Source organism: Brachyhypopomus gauderio, chromosome 8 (genome assembly GCF_052324685.1).
Source record: "Brachyhypopomus gauderio isolate BG-103 chromosome 8, BGAUD_0.2, whole genome shotgun sequence".
In the NCBI taxonomy this organism is placed as follows: domain Eukaryota; kingdom Metazoa; phylum Chordata; class Actinopteri; order Gymnotiformes; family Hypopomidae; genus Brachyhypopomus; species Brachyhypopomus gauderio.
Genome location: NC_135218.1, coordinates 27,241,132 through 27,258,070, shown reverse-complemented (window position 1 = coordinate 27,258,070; position 16,939 = coordinate 27,241,132). Strand labels below are relative to the sequence as shown.

General features: G+C 44.8%; 1 protein-coding gene and 1 long non-coding RNA gene across 11 annotated transcripts in view; one reads left to right on the top strand and one right to left on the bottom strand.

The window, feature by feature from the left end:
• Positions 1 to 61: 61 nt before the first annotated feature.
• Positions 62 to 10,470, top strand: LOC143522210 (uncharacterized). Of its 2 annotated transcripts, none has more exons than XR_013132962.1 (3): positions 62 to 1,087; positions 9,619 to 9,881; positions 10,344 to 10,470. It is a non-coding gene; the product is annotated as an uncharacterized LOC143522210 (long non-coding RNA). The 2 variants fall into 2 exon arrangements; XR_013132963.1 differs by having other exon boundaries at positions 9,616 to 9,881.
• A 634-nt stretch (positions 10,471 to 11,104) lies between these two features.
• Positions 11,105 to 16,939, bottom strand: part of tns1a (tensin 1a) — a 93,898-nt gene continuing 88,063 nt past the window's right edge. For 8 of the 9 annotated variants that reach the window (XM_077015987.1, XM_077015986.1, XM_077015982.1 and 5 more), the window contains 7 exons: positions 16,655 to 16,732; positions 16,407 to 16,478; positions 15,965 to 15,994; positions 14,567 to 14,735; positions 14,098 to 14,166; positions 13,961 to 13,990; positions 11,105 to 13,109 (listed from right to left, as the gene is read on the bottom strand). In XM_077015987.1, coding sequence (XP_076872102.1) covers positions 12,968 to 13,109; positions 13,961 to 13,990; positions 14,098 to 14,166; positions 14,567 to 14,735; positions 15,965 to 15,994; positions 16,407 to 16,478; positions 16,655 to 16,732 — 590 coding nt within the window. In that variant the 3' untranslated portion in view covers positions 11,105 to 12,967. The remainder of the gene's footprint in view (positions 13,110 to 13,960; positions 13,991 to 14,097; positions 14,167 to 14,566; positions 14,736 to 15,964; positions 15,995 to 16,406; positions 16,479 to 16,654; positions 16,733 to 16,939) is intronic. The other variant, XM_077015985.1, reaches the window with a different exon arrangement.

The following is a 16,939-nucleotide window of genomic DNA, read 5'->3' as shown; positions in this document are numbered from 1 at the left end:
AACAACTTGGCAGGAATAACCCCCCCCCCCCCCCCCCCCCTAGAAAAACAGCTTATAAAAGCCCTGAAAAGACACTTCATGCCAAATGCAAATATTAAAGACAGAACATATAACTTATAGTGCGAGCTGTTTCTTTAAGGTGCACAATGGCGGTCCACGAAACCCTCTGTGCTCCAGAAACTCCATATTCTGTAGGTTTGTTCATATGTTTATGCTGCCTGGGCATTAGGCCTCTGTCCTAGTTACTGTAGATGAGGGTGTTTTGTGTGTGTGTGTGTGTGTGTGTTATACACACAGCTCTCCAGTGATGGCTGAGCAAGAGAAAGGACAGCTGTGTTTGTGCTCAAGGCAAAGGCCCAGAAAAGCATGGCTTTTCACTGCTGACCCCTTTCAAAGACTCACATTTTCCATGTCCAATCAGATCCTGCCGTGATTCGTATTTACATGCATATTTAATGGCACCTTTTACGAGGTGGTTCCGGGGCACTCTGGCCAATAGCGTGGCCTCATCTAACTGCACGTTTGTGCCTCTGAGGTCAGTGGTGCTCTGGGAGAGACCAAGCTAATATCTCCAGTGACTATTGGAAAGGCTTTCAGAGCTCAGGGGAGCAGACAGCGAAGAACGTGGCACGTGTGGTGTGAAGCTGAAAAAACTTTGCATTGCATTATGGGGGATGGCGGGAGCAGATGTTGCATCAGCCATGTCTGGTATCTGGAGCATCAGTCCTTCTGTTGGACACAGGGCCCCCTTCCTGCCCCCTTGTCTTTCAGGCTTTTTTCCTTCTTTGTCTCTCTCTCTCCCTCTTTGTCTACCTGTGCTCCCTCTTTTCTACCCCCTTTCTCTCTCTCTCTCATTCTGTCTCTCTCTCTCTCTCTCTCTCATTCTGTCTAGCTCATCGCAGCATCATCGGTGTGAGAGCAGGCCGGTCCGGGCCAATGAGCCACGGCTCCAGTGCATATGGGCCCCGGGCTGGGCCGGGCCAGCTGGGGCAGAACACACATCGTCCCAGTCCTGTCACACACAAGTGTCACCACATCCACTCAGCACGCCTGCTTGTGATGTCTTGTGAATGAGCCTGAACTCCCTGTGAGTACATGATTGTGTGTGTGTGTGTGTGTGTGTGTGTGTGTGTGTGTGTGTGTGTGTGTGTGTGTGTGTGTGTGCTCATAGGCAGGGGAGGTTGTCATTGACTAGATTATGACAGTGCCATCAGTCTTGAATATTTACTCTGGAATACAGCTGTGTTATTTGGAGAGAGAGAAAGTCTCTGTGTTCCAGTGTGTGCAGGGCAGTTAGCAGGTGTGTGCAGGGCAGTTAGCAGGTTGTGTGTAGCAGTTTAAATGCAGGTGAACTGTATTTTATTTACATAATTACTGCGGATGAATCAGAAACGATCAGCTCCAATGTGGGGCTGATATTTATCTGGTAGGAAGCTCATAGAAAAGTCTTTCTTTACAAGACCACATGCCTCACAGCCTGTGTGGAGTTGGTTATGTGATGGAGAGACAGCTACCTCACACTGTAGCATGGAAGAAAGAGTGTTTGGAAGTTTAGTCGTTTGCTGGGAGAGGTTTGTCAGCCTGCAAGGCAAAGCTTCCCAGGACTGCTGGATGATCTTTGAGAAGATACAATCCAAATTCAAGCTCAGATGACCTGACAAGACAAGAGTCTACTGCTGTGGCATGGAGCAAGGCCTGGTGGAGCTCTGATGGCAGGGTGGGGGCAACCGGGTGGGGGGGCAGACTAGCACAGGGTCATCCAGAGGGAGAGGCCCCATCCACCTCCACCCTCCTCCACCCACCCCCTGAACTCACCAAGCTGTCAGACGTGTCTCATCTGAGATTCGAAACACATGTACGTACGTTCTGCTCTTATAAGCGTTACCATGTGAAACACCAATATCCCTTTTTATGATGCAAGTACTACGCAATCCCATAATGCGACACACATGAGACGAGACGCATCACGGTTTCCTGTCGTTTGTTGCGTTTACAGGTCAGTTGAGTTTTTCACTGCAGTGTGTCCTCAGGAGGGACCGTTTCACACACTGAGGAGTGTGAGTGTCCTCAGGAGGGACCGTTTCACACACTGAGGAGTGCGAGTGTCTTCAGGAGGGACCGTTTCACACACTGAGGAGTGTGAGTGTCCTCAGGAGGGACCGTTTCACACACTGAGGAGTGTGAGTGTCCTCAGGAGGGACCCTTTCACACACTGAGGAGTGTGAGTGTCCTCAGGAGGGACCGTTTCACACACTGAGGAGTGTGAGTGTCCTCAGGAGGGACCGTTTCACACACTGAGGAGTGTGAGTGTCCTCAGGAGGGACCGTTTCACACACTGTGGAGTGTGAGTGTCCTCAGGAGGGACCGTTTCACACACTGAGGAGTGTGAGTGTCCTCAGGAGGGACCGTTTCACACACTCTTTTTTTTTGCTTTTCATCCATCCCTTCATCTTAAACATGCCGGGGCTGAGCACTTCACGTTGGCGTTAGAGGCTGTCCTCCTCAGCTCTTCAAGGCAAACAGGGGAGCTGCAGAGATTAGAGGCTCCATAACGGCAGCTCCTCCTGCACCACGAGACCCAGGAAGGTTCGACACATTCGGGAGGAATTCAGCCTCGCCCTCCTTATTCACATCCACCTCACATCACTCCAGCACTACAGCACACTGCCAAACCTCGTGTTTCTGGGCACCCCAGCTGCTTTGCGCACTGTCCCCAAAGTGCAGCTTAACGTGGCATGAACGGTACCATTTATCCTGCTCCTGTGGTTTGTGTTTGTGATTAGATAACACATACAACCGTCTGAAAGGATGTGGGCAGACAGATTTGGACTGACTTTGAAACAAGTTTGGTTCGGTGACTACATTTGGATTAAAGTTCATTCTTACTTCAGTGACCTTCACAGATCAGTAAAAACACTTTACAAAGAGTAAATACATGAAACTTAATACACATGAATGTTCTCACAAACTCTGACTGGAAGACAATCCACACTGGTAATAATCCACACTGATAATAATCCACACTGGTAATTGTGTGCTCGTTTCTTTTGGATGATTCTGCAGAGCATGCACGATTTGTTAAAGCATTTTGAAATGATGAAATCTTATGCAAACTAATATTTGTAGTTAGCATTTTAGGAGGCCGTGTATGTCTAGAGTGCAACCAGATGAGAGAGACTGAAATCCCAAAGTTAGTTTTTGGGCCCCGGGCTTGTGAAACTTTCCCTTTACCCAGTTAACACATTGTGGTTCAGTTGAAGACACGTCCTGTGTCCTGAGGGGGAGGTTCACCTTTGACCTGATGTTCTAAAAGCAGATGGACACAGACGTAGGTGGTATCTGCTACAATTACAGGTTTGTATTCTTGTCCTTTTACATCAGATGTAAATGTCGTGCGGATTAGGACTGGGTTAGGAGTTGGGTTAAAGTTGGGGGTTAAGGGTTAGGGATTAGGCATTAAGTTTAGGATTAGGGGTTCGGGGTTAGGGGTTCAGTGAGACCCAGCACTATCTAAGTAATCCATCATGTTTGTCTTTCATATCTGGACTGAAACTATACCATCTGTCACAGTCAGGATACCAGGATGCATTGTTCTGCAAAAACGCATCAACCACAGGAGAGATGAATGAATCCATAATGGAGTCCCTTCTGTCTCAGTTCACAGATCTCAGATCTTCTCTCGTTTTCTCTCCCAGACTCTACCTCACCACAATCTGACCCTTAAGATCTTTACAGTTTCATGAAATGATGCTTTCTGTTCACATAGCTCCCAATTACTTTTTCAAAGCTTGAGAGACAGTAAATTTGTGAATTACACAGGCTTTGAATCCTGCTATTCATTTAGAACTAACAGAGAAAAAGGATCATGACTGAACACCTCGCACTCAGGTCACATGAACGATGTCACCAAAGAGAGTAAACTGAAGAAAACGAACTACGAGAATAAGCAACTTGCAGGCAGAAGGGCGGAGCTCCCAGGAAGTAAGGTGGAGCTTGCAGGCCATATGGGCGGAGCTTTACTGGCACAAGGGTAGAGCTTGCAAGGAGTAGGGGTGGCACTTGCAGACAGTTGAATGGATTAGGGAGCAGGGTGATTAGTGAGTAAGGAGGCAGGGGGTGGGGTTTGCTGGGAGTAGGGTGGAGCTTGCAGACAGGGGGTGGAGTTTGCAGGAAGTAGGGTGGAGCTTGTGAGGGCACAAGGAAAATATATGATACGCGCATTGTGAAGTTTGGACATGGACTAATAATGTGACCAATGGAAAAGAGGCTGTCAGAGTGGTAGGTCTGCTCTGAATTAAGGCCCTTGTGTAAAATTGCTGTTGGCAGTTCTTAATATGTCCATTTTAATGGCAACATAAACCGCTCAGTAAAGCCCACAAGAGAACAGAGGTTTCAGTGGAATAACAAAGAGGAAGTGTTTGAAGAAAAAGCATCAGGTGGCTTCCAAGATCAGCAGAGGCAGGCTGGGATTAATTAGAGCTAAGTGAGGTACAGCGAGGATGATGATGGCAAAATGATGTGTTATATTTAAGATTATAAACCATACTGCTTCTGCAGATAGACAACACACAGGTGAGTATATATAGTATATATAGTATATAGGGTATATATAGTGTTGTGGTTGAGTACAGGTGTGTGTGTGTGTGTATAGTGTTGTGGTTGGGTACAGGTGTGTGTGTGTATAGTGTTGTGGTTGAGTACAGGTGTGTGTGTGTGTGTGTATGTATATAGTGTTGTGGTTGAGTACATGTGTGTGTATACATATATAGTGTTGTGGTTGAGTACAGGTGTGTATATGTATGTAGTATTGTGGTTGAGTACATGTGTGTGTATATATGTAGGCCTATATATATTTAACAGTTTAATATATTTTAAACTAATTTAAATATTTTTAATAGATGTTTTAAACGATTTTTTTTTCTTAACTGTTTAATGAATTAATTTTGTAGTTTTATTAAAATCTCAAAATCAAAGTTGATTACTGGTATGAAGTTGAAACTCATATTGGGTATAGCCTAGTGGTCCAGATTCATGTAGTATCTAGAATTGGTTGATAACTAAACTGGCAACACTCGCTTGTGTATGAGGATTAATGTAGTTGAATCTGTCTCCGTCTCTGGGAGCGTCCCTACATCTCAGCATATGTCTCCGTCTCTGGGAGCGTCCCTACATCTCAGCATATGTCTCCGTCTCTGGGAGCGTCCCTACATCTCAGCGTATGTCTCAGTCTCTGGGAGCGTCCCTACATCTCAGCGTATGTCTCAGTCTCTGGGAGCGTCCCTACATCTCAGCATATGTCTCCGTCTCTGGGAGCGTCCCTACATCTCAGTGTATGTCTCCGTCTCTGGGAGCGTCCCTACATCTCAGCGTATGTCTCCGTCTCTGGGAGCGTCCCTACATCTCAGCATATGTCTCCGTCTCTGGGAGCGCTCCTATATCTCAGCATATATCTCTGTCTCTGGGAGCGTCCCTACATCTCAGCATATGTCTCTGTCTCTGGGAGCGTCCCTACATCTCAGCATATGTCTCCGTCTCTGGGAGCGTCCCTATATCTCAGCATATGTCTCCGTCTCTGGGAGCGTCCCTACATCTCAGCATATGTCTCCGTCTCTGGGAGCGTCCCTACATCTCAGCATATGTCTCCGTCTCTGGGAGCGTCCCTACATCTCAGCGTATGTCTCAGTCTCTGGGAGCGTCCCTACATCTCAGCATATGTCTCCGTCTCTGGGAGCGCTCCTATATCTCAGCATATATCTCTGTCTCTGGGAGCGTCCCTACATCTCAGCATATGTCTCCGTCTCTGGGAGTGTCCCTACATCTCAGCATATGTCTCCGTCTCTGGGAGCGCTACTATATCTCAGCATATATCTCTGTCTCTGGGAGCGTCTCTTTATCTCAGCATATGTCTCTGTCTCTGGGAGCGCTCCTATATCTCAGCATATATCTCAGTCTCTGGGAGTGTCCATACATCTCAGCATATATCTGTATCTCAGCTCTTGCTGATGGACAGGCACAAATGTACAGCTGGACCTCTAACTCTGTCTAATGGTTCTGATTAGCAGTTCACACCCGCATGAGTGGTAAGTCAGTTCTCTGTCTACTGAATACCTATGGCTTATTTTAATGTCAAGAAATGTGGTCTGTTTTACTCCTGGTGCCAGACAAGATTGCAGAGAGACCGATTAGTCACTGTTACACCAACCTGGAGCTCACAGCTTAACCGTCAGAGCGTAATCACCGCCTGTGTTAGCAGCTGGCCTGTGACGGCCTTAGCTGCTTCAGGTGCAGACTGCAGGCCAGAACAAACATATCCAACCAGTGACTGATTGGACCACATATCATACATATGTGCTTGGCAGATGTCATTGTGAGAGGTTCTTCCATCAAGTCCTAACGTGTCTCCTAAGAGGCTCCACGGGAGAGATGAGTGGTGGTGAGTAGCTGTGAACTTTCCATTCGCATGTTTATAATGTACGTCACACTTGATTTCATCAGTGAGCGATTTATGGCGGTGTGTTTACAAAGCCATGCTGGTCATTGGCAACACCTTTAGTTCAACCCTGATTTAGTGTAACCATGACCATGTAACCAAAAATATTGAAAAAGAAGCCCTGCACATCGTATATATACACACACATACACCTGCACCACACCAAAACACTACTGTGTTTCAGAGCGCTTGTCCTTTCTCTCTCTCTCTCTCTCTCTCTCACACACACACACACACGCGCACACACACACACACACACACACACACACACACACACACACATACACACACAGTCATGCCAGATAGGGTTGTTGTGCATTCCACAGCAGCAAAACGTCTATTTGATTGTCTGCAGTGTATCCTAGGGGGTAAGGCAGTACTTTAGAACACACACATACTCTGGTGAACCAAATTACAATTTTCTAAAATGCTTTTCTGGCATGACCATTCAGAGTGATATATTTGGTTATTTACTCATCATCAGACAAATGTAATTCTTCCATTTTCCATTCAGTGAAAAATGTTCCAGACATAACAGAGTATGTGATGTGGCCACTACCAATAGAAATCAGTACAGTTTTTTGCTCAAACACAATCGATTGTAGTGAGAATGTTTGAGGTTAGCATGGGCTAAATATCAAATGAGAATGTGATTGTTGGAGTTAGCTCAGTCCTGCGTTACCACTCCAAACCCACAGAGGGCGATGGCTTGAGTCCGGCTTAACCTGGCATCCACAGTTCTGAAATTACAATCAGGCGCTTATGTATTACAACCAGCTAAAGTATTACTGAAGATGAGGGAGATTGTTTTCTTGTTTTTGAACCTTGAACTGAAAACAGCATTTTACATACATTGTTTTACATTCATTATGAGCTGGAAGCCCAATTTATGTAAAAATGAAAAAACAAATACTTGAAATAATTTAAATTGTGGGCCTTGAATCAGAACAGCTAGCTAATGTGGTCTTGATTGCCTGGTTTCCTTTTGTCACCATGTTAGACAGAAGAGTTGGGCCTCTCCTCTTAGTCACAGAGTTCAGGTGTTTTATTCGGGCCCATCATCACAGGTATATAAAATCAAGCACCATTTTGTCTGCCTTTACACGATTGTGTCCAGCGCGACACTGTAACAGGACACAGCACCGTAACAGGTCTATTTGTGGACATCCCTTGTACATATTCCACGATCAAATGTGAGTGGAAGAGTTTAGAAACCACAGCAACTCAGCCATGAAGTGGCAGACCAAGTAAAGTTACAGACTATGTCAATTTCCAGACTGAGTAAAGTTACAGACTACACAGATTTACAGACCACGTAAAGTAACAGAGCAGGCCCGCCATGGGCTGAAGTGCATAGTGTGTAAAAGTCTCCAGTGCTCTGCTGACTCAATAACGTCAGAGTCCTAGATCTGCTCTGGCATCAACATCAGCAGTCAAAAGTGTGTGTGTGTGTGTGTGTGTGTGTGTGTGTGTGTGTGTGTGTGTGTGTGTGTGTGCGCAAGCCTTACATCACCAAGAACAACGGTGAGTGGAGGATGGAGCAGAAGCTCTGGAGGTGACCAACCACACTCCTCTGTCTGGCATTCTGATGGATGAGTCTGATGGACAGGACGTGGTTTGTTGAATAGAAGGAGAATGTTAGCCACCTGACTGCACTGTGCCAGCTGTACTGGGGTGGTTGGAGGACAGGTGATGGCGTGGGGTTGGTTTCCAGGGTTTGCCCCAGACCCCTTAGTTCCAATGAAGGGAAACCTAAATGCTTCAGCATGCCAAGATCTTCTGGACCATTCACTTCCGACTTTGTGGGAGGAGCTTCTGCCTCTGGATTTAGAGTGGGATGATGTCATAAAGGCTCCAGTAGTTGTAATGTGTCCTAATACTTTTGTCCTTATAATGCATAAACGACATCTATAATGCATAAATGACATCTTTATATCAATTACATAACTAACAATTCAACTGAATTACTGGAGTTTTAATGTGGGTCTCATGGCTAATCTAGCAAATCCCCTTGGCCATTTTTTCATATGCTCCAGTTACTATTACTAGACTGTAATTATGATTTCAGTTTAAAGATGTGGAGTTTGGACTCCGGGTGGCGCTCTTTGAGATGCAGTAATGTTTTCACATCTCGTGTGTCTTTCCATTACACTGCTGTCACGCATGGGTCTCACAACAGACAGACCACACCAAAGTCAAACAAGCAAACGGCTACATAGTCTGCTGTTAAAACAGAACACTGTCCATCATCAGCTATGACACTCACACACACACACACACACACACACACACGCACACGCACGCACGCACACACACACACACACATACACACACACTCCCAGACACACACACACACACACACACACACACACACACACACACACACGCACACATACACACACACTCCCAGACACACACACACACACACACACAACCACACACACACACACACACACAACCACACACACACACTCCCAGACACACACACACAAACACACAACCACACACACACACACACACACACATAACCACACACACACACAATCACACACACACACACACACACACGCACGCACACACACACACACACACACACACACACACGCACGCACACACGCACACACACACACACACCCATGTACACACATACGTCCAGGCACACACACACACGCACGCACGCACACGCACACACACCCATGCACACACATACGTCCAGGCACACACACACACGTGCATGCACACATACACCCAGGCACACACACACACACGTGCATGCACACACATACGCCCAGGCACACACACACACACACACACACACATGCACGCATGCACGCACACGCACACACACACACACACACACATACACAGCAGCAGTATCCTCAGGGCTCACATACCTATCTTGTCTAGTTGACAGGTACAGCACTGTGTGTGTATGTGTGTATGTGTGTGTGTGTGTGTGTGTGTGTGTGTGTGTGTGTGTGTGTGTGTGTGTGTGTGTGTGTGTACACGTGTGCGCATGCGTGTATATGTGTCCATGTACATACGTGTGAAACATGTCCATGTTTCTCTGTAAGGTGTCCATAGGCCTCGTTACATAGTGGCTCTCACTTCCTCTTGTCTGTCAGCAGAAAGGCGCAGATCCAGACCAGACATTAGAGTGCCAGAACTGGACCCAGCCCAGCTAACCAGCGCTTATCTGGCCATCCGAGCCTGGCGCGAACCTGCAGGCGAAACGCTCACCACGCTTTATCTCCCATCACACACAGACGTGTGCATCAGGGCTGCACGCAGTCTGCTGAATCAGGGCTCAGAAGGAACACAGGCAAAAACAAGGTCATCTGCGCGGGGAACACAGTGAGCTGTCAGTCACCCTGAAGCCACGCCCCATGGGGTGGGTTTGGTGTAAACACAGTGGGTGACCTTTACTTTGTACGTGTCGTGGTACTGAACAGATATCACAACTACACACATAACACCAGCCTGAACGGAATCCAACCCTAACATGAAAAAGAAGAAATATGAACGATTTCTTAATACCAGATTTCTTACATGAAGTTATCTGGTATTCTATTAATATCTGCTATGTAAGAGGTCATTAGGCCTCCATGTGCTGTACAGGTAGTAACAGTGTCTTCATGAATTACAGCATTCACCACCAATGGCTCTATTACTGAAAGCTTTAGTAATTAATATATATGATTAATTTTATAATTATTACTACTACTATTACTACTAGTAGAATAAATGCTAATACCAGTGATTGACAGGTCATATGATGGTACAAGTCGAAAAGAATTAGCAGTGTTTTAGAACAGAGTCGTATTGCTTTTAATGTAATTTTTTTTCTTTTCAGGGACAATGAATTGGCAAATGGCAGGATGAGAATAAGCAACAATGAAGCCCCCCGGGGTTTGTCCCCGCCGTCACGCTACAGACATGAGACACATCTTTACAAGACATCAGGACAGGGTCACTCTCTTCTGCCCTCTTCTGGTCACTCTGAGGCCCAGCACAACAAACCACTCTTGAGGAGTCGTCTCTGATTTTAGTTTTTTTTTAACAAATAAATAGTCGAAGACACATGAACACATTTTAGGTCAGATTTTTTCAGGCTGATATGCTGAACTGGGTGACATGGACAGAGCAGACCATGCTACCGGAGGGACAGGACGAGAACTACACGTACGGGACCCAAACAGTCTGACCCAAGTGGCAAACGAGGAGTCTCAGATATAAACACTGAACGCCATTTGTCAATGATGAAAGACATCGAACGTCAAACGTCGCCAGGTGCGGCAAACGCCATGGGTCAGAGTTTTGGGGTGATCCATATGTCCTCTACCAATCTGCCTGCCCAGAAGGGGGCGCTGTCCACTCAGAGTGGATCTTATTTCTGCCTTAAATCCATGAATGCGTTACATGGAGCAAATGAGATGAAGTCCAGAAGCGCGTGTGGCTGATACCACAGAGGCGCATGGGGCACGTTCTGTATTTCTTTGGCAAACATACTGTATTGCATTGCCTTTATTACATTCCTAAAGCAAACAGCGACTAACCCCTGTTTGTATGAGCACTTACATACTCAGTATCTTTTGCGTCGTAAATCTCAGTTGCACAGTAGATGGCAGAATTCATGGAAATCCCACGGTTGGTGGTGACCGCTATTTTTTTTTTTTCAGAACATCTAAAAGGTTGTGAAACATCTTCTGGATTCATGCCTTTCCACCCTACAGAACGTAACAGTGGCACAATGAACACATACTTCAAAACAAGCTCTAACGTACACTTTACATCCTAAATGTTTGAACAGCTCCTCAGCACCTCTGCATTTTTTGACATCTTAGCCAAAATATTTTTTTCTTCAACACTGTAAATTTTTCCTGTAGACTATACAATATTTTTTTCTTCAATATAATGTATTAGTTACTCAAGAGTAACATAGCAACAAAAATAAATATTTAATTAATGTGATCTTTTTTTTTTATAGTAATACATACATAGCTAGTGATCTTCATTGCCATATCTATTATCAGGTGGGGTTAGCTTATGTTGTGTGGCTGCCTTTGTTAAAAGTCAGGGGTCGACACACAGGAGAGAGCAGGCTCTGCCTTCACAATCGACCCATTAAAAAAATAACTTGTCTACTCAGTCCGCGTGAAATGAAGCCTTTTGCTCCAGGTTGGGCATGAGCAGGACCAGCGGTGCAGTTCTGTTGGGTCGTTTGTGGTTCTTTTTTGTTTGATCTTTTTTTTTTTTTGTATACCAAGTCTTCTCTTCATTGGAAGGGATGCTGAATCTTAATTTGAGACCTTTCTTTTAAGAGAAGTAGAAAATGGATCTACACATCTACGCAGATCTATGCAGCCAAGCGGTTTGCCCCTGGTGAAGCGGCATCTTAGCACGGTCGTCCTGGACCGGTGCAGAAAGCCGAGGGAAAGGGTGATGAGACCACGACGTTGAGCACAGAACATGAGCACTAAGGGCTTACTACCATGTGCAGGGTGGTGCGGACTCTTCTGGAGAGATCCTTACTGTTCTTATGGTAGAGAGAGCACATCAAGGTGTGACCTGTCGGGACCTGTCAGGACCTGTCGGGACCTGTCCGGACCCCCCTACTCCACTCCTCCACACAGGTAGGTGTCACAGAACCTTATACCGATGGCAGGACATTCAGAAGTCCCACATCCACAGGCAGGAGCTCATCTATTGCAACTTCTCGACTCGGCAAGCCACTCGTCAGGCCTGGGTGAGGTAACTGTCTTATTGCCAATGTTGGACCACAGTGTGTTTTGATTTTGTTGACTCTTTTCCCTCCTGAGACACATTTGGTCTGATGAGGAAGGTTGTAAATGAAGAGAAATGTTCTGCAAAAAAAACAACAACACAGCAGCAAGCCAAGCTACTGTCTTCTGAGTTCAGAAGTGAGGACTCGTTTTATAGGTGTCGTCTTAAGGTTTCTTGCAAGCAAACATGCAGCTGTTTCTTCATACTTTTTACAGGAGATCAAACAAATAATTGAATCCCAAAGGATTTTTTTTACTTATGTCTAAAATCAACAATATATTGCAAAAAGAAACAGAAAAAGAGTTCTGGAGTTCATATTTTCTGAGCTTGCTTGTTGAAACATCTTGCATATTTTCCGTAAAATATCTTTTTTTCATTTATTGTTTTGTACTCAAAGCTTCCTCAGGAACAAGGACTATTTGCATCTCTGTCCATGATGTCCATGAGAATCGCTTGCACAAGCTCCATCTCACACTCAACTCAGCCCTTTATATAATAAAAGTCATTTCCAAAATCTTCACAAAGTTGCTAGAATAAAGGCGTGACCGCCGTGTGTTATCCAAGAGAGAGAAACAAACAAATCATGTCCGTGTGGAGAATGTTAGAATAACAGAATCCTCTTTGGTGGGGGAGTCAGGTGGAGTCAGGTGGAGTCAGGTGGAGGTGGGTGGAGGCGGAGGCTGGGACAGCAGCTCATGGTTTCTGGGTGCTGAGCATGACTTTGGAGACGAAGCTGACGATGGCCGTGGCCGGCTGCTCCGACTCCAGCTCAGCAAACAGGTGACTCACATTATCCCTCGTGCTGCCTTGCTTTCGTGCCACAAAACCGAAGAGCCTAATGTTTACAATGCAGGAGACAGCCATTATAATCAGACAGTCTGATATACTGAACAGTCATTATAATCAGACAGTCTAATATACTGAACAGCCATTATAATCAGACAGTCTAATATACTGACTGAACAGTCATTATAATCAGACAGTCTGATATACTGAACAGTCATTATAATCAGACAGTCTGATATACTGAACAGTCATTACAATCAGACAGTCTGATATACTGAACAGATATTACAATCAGACAGTCTGATATACTGAACAGTAATTGTAATCACTCTGATATACTGAACAGCCATTATAATCAGACAGTGTGATATACCGAACAGCCATTATAATCAGACAGTCTAATATACCGAACAGCCATTACAATCAGACAGTCTGATATACTGAACACTAATTATAATCAGACAGTCTGATATACTGAACAGTAGTTATAATCAGACATTCTGATATACTGAACAGTCATTATAATCAGACATTCTGATATACTGAACAGTCATTATAATTAGACAGTCTGATATACTGAACAGTCATTATAATTAGACAGTCTGATATACTGAACAGTCATTATAATCAGACAGTCTGATATACAGAACAGTAATTATAATCAGTAATTCTGATATACTGAACAGTCATTATAATTAGACAGTCTGATATACTGAACAGTCATTATAATCAGACAGTCTGATATACAGAACAGTAATTATAATCAGACATTCTGATATACTGAACAGTTCTTACAATCAGACAGTCTGATATATTGAACAGCTATTACAATCAGACCATCTGATATACTCCACAGCCATTATAATCAGACAGACTACTCAGCTGGGATGTTTAACTTACGTAGCTGTGCCTCCGTCTGCCTTAGTCCACCTGTTGAAGAGAAGAGAGGTGGTTGCTATAACTGTATTTCCTATTATGCCCACGTGTTTAAATCAAGTATACTGTGTGTGATTCAGCGTCCCAATCCTGTCACTTACTTCCTGTCTTGCGGGTCTACGTTGCAGTATGTGACTGTGTTGATAGGATAATGACGACGGAAAAAGAGCCTTCAAGAGATAATAATAGCATTTATAATAAAATATTTAAATGATCATCTGTTAATGAATGTTTGAACACACACACACACACACACACACACAAAATAGGAACATATTACCTTAAACATTTGCTATTGTTCGATACATAGAGGCTCATGTATGTCATCTATTCATTATATTTTCATTTACTGAATATTTAAAGTTATTATGTGCTAATGTCAGCTAAACCTTAGCAGTAAGAAGGAGAATCAGACTCTAAACTCTAAATCCAAGAACACTCTAAACTCTAAATTCAGGAACACTCTAAACTCTCAATCCAGGAACACTCTAAACTCTAAATCCAGGAACACTCTAAACTCTAAATTCTGGAACACTATAAACTCTAAATCCAAGAACACTCTAAACTCACTTCCTCTGATTGTCAGTGAGAGTGATGCCCTGCAAGGACACTTTGAAGTGGACGACAGTTGCCATGGGAGCAGGACTGGTGGCCATTGTCTGGCTGATAGCCTTGTCCACAGCCTGGGGTCCTGTCAGAGACTCCATGTCCACTGAGTGTATGTACAGAACACTGCACGCTGTACAGGAGAGAGGACGGGAGACAGAACAGGGCAAGAGCAATGGAGTTTCCAGTAAGGGGGAGAAATATATGCACATGACACAGACCAGGCATAAGATCAACATGAAAGAGAAATGAGTAACCAAAAACTTATGTGAGGTCCATTTGAGTAATGACATAAAGGATGTTTGAGTAACAACACACTTAAATGAGATGTTTAATTTCAGACACTGTAAGGTCCATTTGAGCAACAACAGACATTTTGTACATTTGGTATATTTGAGTAATGACACACTTAAGTGAGGTACATTTGAGTACGACACACTTAAGTGAGGTACACTTGAGTAATGACACACTTAAATGAGGTATGTTTGATTAATGACACACTTAAGTGAAGTACATCCAAGTAATTAACAATACACTTAACTGAGGTACATTTGAGTAACAACACATTTAAGTGAGGTAGCTTTGAGAAATGACACCTTGGTGAGGTACATTTGAGAAATGACACACTTTAGTGAGGTATTTTTGAGCAATGACAGTAAAGCGAGGAATGTTTTAGCAATGACACATTTAAATGAGTTACATTTGAGTAATAACACTCTTACATGAGGAATGTTTGAGCAATGACAGTTAAGCGAGGCATGTTCCAGTAATGGCACTTAAGTGAGGTATGTTTCAGCAATTTCACATTTAAGTGAGGTACTGTAAGTTTCAGTAATGACACAGGTGAAGTATGTTTGAGTAACATGTGAAATATGTTTAAAGAAATGTTTGCTACAGCTTCATAATCATGAAGGCATCAGCAGTGTATTGTACTCTCCTGTTCCTGGTGTCTGAGGCTGTGTTGTCATGTTCATGCGTGTCGTCATGTTCATGCGTGTCGTCATGTTCATGCGTGTTGTCATGCTCATGCGTGTCGTCATGTTCATGCATGCCGTCATGTTCATGCGTGTCGTCATGTTCATGCGTGTCGTCATGTTCATGCATGTCGTCATGTTCATGCGTGTCGTCATGTCATACTTTTTCGATAGAGAAAATCTAAAGCCAAGAGCACCACAATGTGGGGATAAGTTAGATAATATAACACGAAAAAAATCTCTACCGCTTTCTGGACTTGACAGTGAGAGGCGTGGCCCTGTGACTAGTAAGTGTTATTAGTAAATGGCCATGCACAGCTGTGAGGGAGAGTGCAGTGCAGCACTGGCATTAGCGGGGAGGCTAACCGAGACCAAAGGCCATAATTACCATGAGACTCTTCAGGAAGCTTTGTTGGCCCTGGAATGGGGTGGGAGTGAGATGAATAATGAGGACAATAATGAAACACAAACATAGCAACAAGTGAAGCTTGGGGTGGAGGGAGGGAAACGCAGAAGTGACGTTCTCACAGAAAAGAGTGAGAAGAAAGACAGGAGAGGGAAAGAGAGAAAAACTGAGGGAATGTTGGAGAGAGAGGGAGGGGAGAGAGAGAGAGAGAGTGGAAGAGAGAGAGAGGGAGAGAGAGATAGAGCGGGAGAGAGAGAAAGATAAGGGTGAGAGAGAGAGAGTGATAGAGAGAGAGAGAGAGAGAGAGTAGGGAAGAGAGAGAGAGCGGGAGAGAGAGAAAGATAAGGGTGAGAGAGAGAGAGAGATAGAGTGAGAGAGAAAGAGAGAGATAGAGTGAGAGAGAGAGAGATGGGGGTAGACTTACCTGCTCCTTGTTTCAGAAGCTCCATTGCAGAACTTGTTGGCGTGACCAAGTCCAGCGCTTCATCTTTTGGATCTGCGTGTGAAAGCACACGCACACATGAGCTGAAGCACCACACCCCCTCCAGCACACAGATCCCATGCAGACACGTCCTTCCTTAAAGGAACCGCCACGTCCGTGAAGCACCAATCCCCTCTGTGCCACGGCGCCCCCCGGAGGGCAGAGGAGAGAGTGCGGGAGCCGAGTCTCACCTCTGATGGGGATCATTAGCCTGCATGGCAAAGCCAGCGGTGTGATGGAGTGTTGGTACACCAGGGCAGACAGACATCCTGTAGACACACACACACACACACAACACAGAGGCCCCAAACAAAGACACAGTTAACGTACACAAATAAGCTGATGGGTGACGCACTACAGAAACAGAAACTTAATCAAAATTAAAGTACTGAACAGAAGAATGAGAGCGTTATGAGGATGTGTTGATGTCCAGACCAGCGCTGTGGGACGGAGGTGCGGAGAGCCCAAAGCACAGA